This window comes from Bombina bombina, chromosome 1 (assembly GCF_027579735.1).
Source record: "Bombina bombina isolate aBomBom1 chromosome 1, aBomBom1.pri, whole genome shotgun sequence".
In the NCBI taxonomy this organism is placed as follows: Eukaryota; Metazoa; Chordata; class Amphibia; order Anura; family Bombinatoridae; genus Bombina; species Bombina bombina.
The window spans coordinates 869,469,108-869,476,279 of record NC_069499.1 but is presented as its reverse complement, the minus strand read 5'-3'; the positions used below and the strand labels follow the sequence as shown (position 1 = coordinate 869,476,279).

At 39.1% G+C, this 7,172-nt stretch overlaps 1 protein-coding gene across 1 annotated transcript in view; it reads right to left on the bottom strand.

Moving 5' to 3' along the window:
• Positions 1-835: 835 nt before the first annotated feature.
• GABARAPL2 (GABA type A receptor associated protein like 2) overlaps positions 836-7,172 on the bottom strand; it is a 32,744-nt gene continuing 26,407 nt past the window's right edge. Inside the window, exon 4 of the mRNA XM_053699527.1 lies at positions 836-1,354. Within this exon, the coding sequence (XP_053555502.1) occupies positions 1,264-1,354 (91 nt within the window). The 3' untranslated portion in view covers positions 836-1,263. The remainder of the gene's footprint in view (positions 1,355-7,172) is intronic.

The following is a 7,172-nucleotide window of genomic DNA, read 5'->3' as shown; positions in this document are numbered from 1 at the left end:
ATGGGTTGAGCTTGTAGGAATAATTAGATCTCATTACTTTATCACATTGTGTAAATATACCTGCTTCTTTATCTTATATCTATCCATAAACCAATCACCATACTTGGAGAGAACAATGGAAAATTAACATTTTATTACCTTATCTGTTCTATAACCCACTGGGAGTGTCATTTCTTCTACTGGCTGTGTTAACACAGCTTGGCCTTGAGGCCAAAAACTTTCAGGATGGGTGGGGATACCACAGGCTAAATAAACTAATTCAAATGCCAATATAAGGTTAATGGAAATACTTGTAAACAATTTAATACACTCCAGCAGGTAAAGTGGATAATTGGGAATTAAAGGGGAGAACATTTTTGAGTAAACTGTCCCTTTAAGCTACTAGAAAACAAAGACCTGAATCGTCATGCAAACAAAACTTAATGGAACCTAATTTTTCTTTAACTATTTAGAATGCACAATTTACTTTGTTCTCTTTCTATCCTTGTTGAAAAATAAGTTCGGTAGGATCAAGAGCATGCATGTGTCTGGACTACTATATGACATCTAGTGCTCAAAAGCATTTTTGCAAACCTGCTATATAACGCTCCTAAGCCTATCTACTTTTCAAAAAAAGTATACCAAGTAAATTTGATATTAAAAGTAAATTGGAAAGTTTTTAGAAATCTTATACTCTATCTGAATTATGAAAGAAAACTTTTGGGTTTCATGTATCTTTTAACTGTTATTGATAACACATTTGTGTATTAAAGACTTATTTGCCCTTCAAAAATTATAATTATAAAAGAGAATACATTAATTTCTGGCTAGAGATAAAAAAGCACACACACAAAACTAAGCTTTGCAAATAATTTATTGGAACATTTTATTTAAAATTGAATACCTTAGATATGGTTAACAAGATAATTACTGGTTAACAATATTAATTATTAATAGTCTTATCTCCATATACTCAGCAAATTATCTGTTAACCCCTTGCCTGCCTTTCTGGAAGCAAAGGGGTTATAACTAAATCCATAATAATCTTTAGACATGGTTTCAGTTATCCAACCACTACTTCCAGTATAGAAAAAATTGAATTACATAATCATCCTTCAAGCACAAAAAAAACCTGTCACATTAAATTACTAGTCTAACACATTAAAAACAATACTTCTGTATAACTGAAATATCGGATTTGATGCACCTAAACTACAAGGTGGGCAGTTATGCATGATCAGAACAGAAAACAGTTATTTACAGGATACACAAGCTGCAAATACATTAAACACCAAATGTGTTTTCTCCACTGTAAGCCACATACAAAAAGCCATCTTCATCTTTTTCTTTCTCATACAGCTGTCCCATGGTTAGGCTAAAGTTGGGAATAAAATAAACATTATCAATTAATCACAAAAAAAAAGATATCAGTACTATAACAAGACAATTGCCAGAATAAATACAAAAGTAAATTAACACTGCAGGTTGGCGTTTTTTTCCTGTTTTTTTTTGTTTGTTTTTTACGGTAAGTGTCACTTTTATCAATGGTTACTTTTTGGGGTTCTTTTTAAAAAATGACATATATTAAATATAAATAATCTTTAAAATAAACACATTTCCTGGGGAAGAGTATACAGTTTGTGAAAATATTTAATATGAAACTAAAATGTTCTAAATGGACGCAAGACAAAAACAAATGACAGACTTTCTATTGCTCAGAAATAGGGTACATTGTTCATGTGATAGCATCCTCAGATACAAGAACTTATTGCATCTATACATTTCAAAACATCATGGTGTGTTTGTTTTAAGGGAAAAAGAACACACTTTTCCTTCCATAAGGCAGGGAGACTTCATTCCTTACTGTACCTGTCCTTACAACACCTGGACACCAGAAGGAGGCAAAGACACCACAGCCAAAGGCTTAAATATCCCTCCCACTTCCCCTATCCCCCAGTCATTCTTTGCCTTTCATCAATATAGGAGGTGGCAGAGAAGTGTCAGAATATTTGGATAGTCCTGTAATAGGTATGTTCCCTTCGAGAATGGACTGGAGTTTTAAGTAATCATGTCAATCTCTCAGTGAGAGTATTGATGAAAGTTAGAGTCTGGAGTTGCACACTCAAGTCCATGTCAGAAGCACTGCTGCAAGACTGTCACACTTGAGAGGCTGTGCCTGTTCCGCAGCATGAATCCTGGAGGGTAAGACCATTTTTTTTATATATACACTTTAAAACGCTATACAGGGTTACAGTGTGGCTCCTTTATACCTCGATAGGATCAAGGGTTAATATCTCCTTAAGGGAGATTATTAGAACGGCTTGGGGATTTATATCTGCTTAATGTGAGTTTTTTTTGGGCTCATAGACTGTGTGTTTTTTGGCTTGGAACAAACAGGTTTTACTTTAGTTTTTGAAGTGTTGCGTAGCTCATAATAGCTTATCGCCCTTTTTCATAGCAGAGGAAGTCCTGTCTGATGCACCACGTGACTGGGTGCAGACTTTTTCATTTCCTAAGACCCTGCTGCAGACATTATTCCTCAGGACAGCATTTTAACTGTTAGCTGTCTTGGTCTAGGAGGTGGTGAGTGCCCCAGCCATTGGCAGTATTAAGGTGCCATTTTTTTAAAATAAAAACGTTTTTGGTTTGTCCTTCTGTGGGTATATACAAAGCTATGGAGGACTCTACTCCTTCTGTACTGATTAATAATTCCTGTTTATATTGTGAGGAGGCTGTGGTTTGCCCACCTGCTCAATTTTGTTCCATTTGCCTAAACACTGTTCTAAAGTCTAAGAAGGGAGACAAGCCTGCTAATACTCATAGCGCTATTAGCCCTTCTGAGCCGTCTACTTCTCAGGAATCTGGGTCCCGAGAAATTACCACCATTTCTACATTACCCTCTAAACATGCAGTTCCCCGCGGCTCAACTAATCCTTCATCTGGAGGGGGCCTTTTTCCAGTGGACTTTACTGCACAGTTACAATCAGCAGTGTCTGCGGCCCTGAATGCCTTACCTCGCTCTAGCAAACGCAAGAGAAAGGTTAAACATAGTTCTCCTGACCTAGAGTCATCTAAATATTTGTTAGATTTAGCTACTATATCCCAGCTATCTGAGGATGAGTTAACCTCTGTAGCTTCAGAGGCTGAACTTTCTGAGTCTGAGACTTTGGTTTCTAAATCTCCTTCCGTGGAGGGACCCCTCCTTTAGATTTAAAATTGAGCATCTGCATTTTTTATTAAAGGAGGTTCTGTCTACACTAGAGGTTCCAGAGGCTACACTCCCTGAGGAACCTAAGACCCCTAACAGGGTTTATGAAGATAGGAAGGTCCATCTGACTTTTCCTGTGCCAGTTAAGATGGCGAACATTATTAGTAACGAATAGGAAAGAGTAGGAATTTCTTTTTCCCCCTCGTCTACTTTTAAAAAATTATTCCGGGTCCCTGACTTAATTAGATTTGTGGGGCTCCATCCCCTAAGGTGGATGGCGCTATCTCTACGCTGGCTAAGCATACTACTATCCCTCTGGAGGACAGTTCTTCTTTTAGACATACATGGTTTTTACATGCTGTAGCCACGGTTGCTGGAGCAGGTACCTACTGGTGCGACACTCTGTCGGAGCTCACTGAGGTGGAGACTCCCCTCGAGGATATTCAGGAGAGAATTAAAGCACTGAGAATTGCTAGCTCTTTCATCTGTGATGCAAATATGCAGATTATAAGCATAAATGCAAATGCTTCTAGCTTTGCAGTTGTAGCCCGCCGGGCTCTCTGGTTGAAGTCTTGGTCTGCATATATGACTTCTAAATCCAGATTTCTTTCTCTTCCCTTCAAGGGGAAGATTTTATTCGGTCCAGGGCTGGACCCCATTATCTCTATGGTTACCGGAGGGAAAGGTGCCTTCCTACCGTAGGATAAGAAGAATAGGCCTAAGGGACGGCAACTGTCTAATTTTCATTCTTTTCGTGCTGACAAGTCACAACGACAGCAGTCCTCATCCAAGTCCGAGCAGCCAAAGAGTACTTGGAAGCAGACTCACTCCTGGAATAAGTCCAAACAGACTAAGAAGCCTGCAGAGAACAAATCAGCATAAAGGGGTGGCCCCAGATCCGTGATCGGATTGAGTAGGGGGAAGACTGTCTCTTTTTTCAGACACTTGGTTCCAGGATGTACAGGACCCTTGGGTCCTGGAGGTTGTATCTCAAGGAAACAGGATAGGATTCAAGTCTCATCTGCCTAGGGGCAGATTCCTACTCTCCAGTCTGTCTACAAGACCAGAAAAGAGGGCTACCTTCTTAGGTTGCGTACTGGATCTCTCCTCTCTAGGGGTAATTGTCACGGTACCTACAGCAGAAAGGTTTGGGGTTTTATTCAAACCTTTTCGTGGTTTTAAAGAAGGAGGGAACTTTTCATCAAATTCTGGACCTGAAGTGTCTAAACAAGTTTCTGAGTATGGAGACAATAGGTTAATCCTTCCTCTGGTTCAGGAAAGACAGTTTATGACCACAATAGACCTGAAGGATACATACCTTCAAGTCCAAATTCACAGGGAACATTTTTAGTTCCTGATGTTTGCTTTTCTGGACCAGCACTTCCAGTTCATAGCTCTTCCATTTGGCCTAGCTACTGCTCCAAAGATTTTGTACGAAGGTTCTGGGGGCTATTCTAGCTTTTGCCACAACACGAGGTATTGCAGTAGCTCCTTACCTGGACGATTTCTTGAATGTATCCACCATTCTGTTTCTTTTGGCACTGGATTACCACCAGTTACTCGTCATATCTACCATAAAGTGCGGAGGACTTATTTGTACTGGTGTGAAGAGTGTGGCTTTTCCTGCCATAAGGTTAAGGTTGCCAGAATTTTAGCTTTCCTCCAGGATGGAATGGAGAAGGGTTTATCTGCTAGTTCCCTGAAGGGACAGATATCGGCCCTGTCAGTGTTACTGCACAAAAGATTGTCTGATCTTCCGGATGTGCAGTCCTTTGTTAAGGCTCTGGCTAGGATCAGACCTGTGTTTAGATCTGGGGCTCCACCTTGGAGCCTCAATCTTGTTCTTAGTGTTTTGCAGCAGGCTCCTTTAAACCGATGCATACTGTTGACATTAAATTGTTATCTTGGAATGTTCTTTTTTTTTTTGTTTGCTATTGCCTCTTTGCGCAGAGTTTCTGATATTTGTGCTTTGCAATGTGACCCCCCTTATCTGTTTTTTCATGCAGATAATGCGGTTTTACGCACTAAACTAGGGTTCCGCCCTAAGGTGGTGTTGAATCGTAATATTAATCAAGAAGTTATGGTTCCTTCCTTGTGTCCTAATCCTTCTTCAGCGAAGGAACGTTTGCTTCACAACCTAGATGTGGTTCGTGCCTTGAAGTTCTATCTTCAGGCTATTAAGGAATTCAGACAATCTTCTTGTTTGTCATCTATACGGGGAAGCGTAAGGGGCAGAAGGCTACTACAACTTCTCTATCTTTCTGTTTGAGGAGTGTCATCTGCTTAGCTTATGAGACAGCGGGACGACAGCCTCCTGCAAGGATAACGGCTCATTCCACTAGATCAGTGTCTTCCTCTTGGGCTTTTAAGAACGAAGCCTCAACGGATCAGATTTGTAAGGCAAACTTTGAGAGATGAGCAATGGCACCACTCTTGTTACTTTGAGGGAACACTATATTTAAATGTATGGAATATAATCTAATATATAGTTATACTATGTAATTGTGTATAGGTGCTGAGTATCAGAGAGAAACATATACAAGAACAATTCCAGCAAGAGAGCTGGACAGGATACTAACCGGAAAAGCAGAACCAGCAAAATTTAAGTCTTGATAAAGCCCACAAGTGGGCGAAACGCGTTGACAAGGACATTCATCTGCTTTGCTACCTTGTTAAAAAATATACCTAACCCGAGGAGTTCCGATTTCGAACAGAGGGAGGTATATATGGACACAAACTTTGTTGTGGATACCGGCGTGTATCAACAGAGTAATCTAACAGAGTGATCTAACAGCCACCAATAGTGGTATTCTTCAACATCATTTGCTTTTAATAGTGCTATTTGTCACCTTTTTCTCCTAAAATCTGGTGACCTTTGACCCTGACACCTTACGCCAGAAACGCAGACACGTCAAACAGCCAAGGAGAGTAATTGTCAGCAGCACCTGTATGCGGAGCACGCTAGCTGATTTCTGCTGAATATTGCAGAACCCGCCCGGAGTGGTGAAAAAAAAAAGCCTAATTACGAAGTATTATCCACTACTGATTCAGCCGTTAATACGGTACAAACCAACGAAAAAATTAATCTGAAGGTATTTCACTCAAATAGTAATTTGTTTCAGCCATCCCCGGATACACAGAAGGATCCAAAATAGGAGGTTCTGTTGTTCTTCCTATCTTCCTATTAACAAGGTACTCAATATTATTATTCCTCCTACCGAGGAGATAACCGTATACACTTGAACATTTTTTCCTTGGTTTCCTACTTATGTGGACTTACTTTATATATTATATGTTTTTACACTGAAATTTCTGACAGTTTATTGTTAACAATATTTTAGCGTGTGTTTGGGGAGACTTCCCCCAGCTTTTACCAGTTTTACAAAATAGATTGTACTATATATATTTTTACTAAGATTCTTCACCTTGTATTTGTGCCACCTACTATAATATGTCTTGATTACATATACAGTATTAGAGATTTTACTCAAGTAGAGTGTGTATAGATCTATACTTGGCCCTAGCTTATTAGCGTTGTCATTTTATTTTTATTCTGTGATCCATGGGCACACTAACAAATAATCTGTATAAGCCTCCTCGTTAAGTATTACTACACTCCTTTGGAGGTTGCTGAAAATCTTTAAAACAAAAGTATATGATATGTAACTTTATAATTAATTAATAGCAACCGATACAAAGCTAGTTGCAAGTCGTTGGTTATACTGTAACTTAACGTTTGAATACACAGTAACTCCTGTGGTTTCATTTATATACACAGGCTCTATTTTAGATATTGGGCTGTACAAATGACGGCGGAGATATACCTATAATCTGTGGAGCAACCAATATTCTAATTGTGACCCACGGGCACACTAACAAGTAATTTGTATATATTAGTGCAAACTACATGTAACCTACAAGGTATCAATATCTAGCCATACCACTACTGTTGCAATACTCTATCATAGAGTACATATGGGTACAA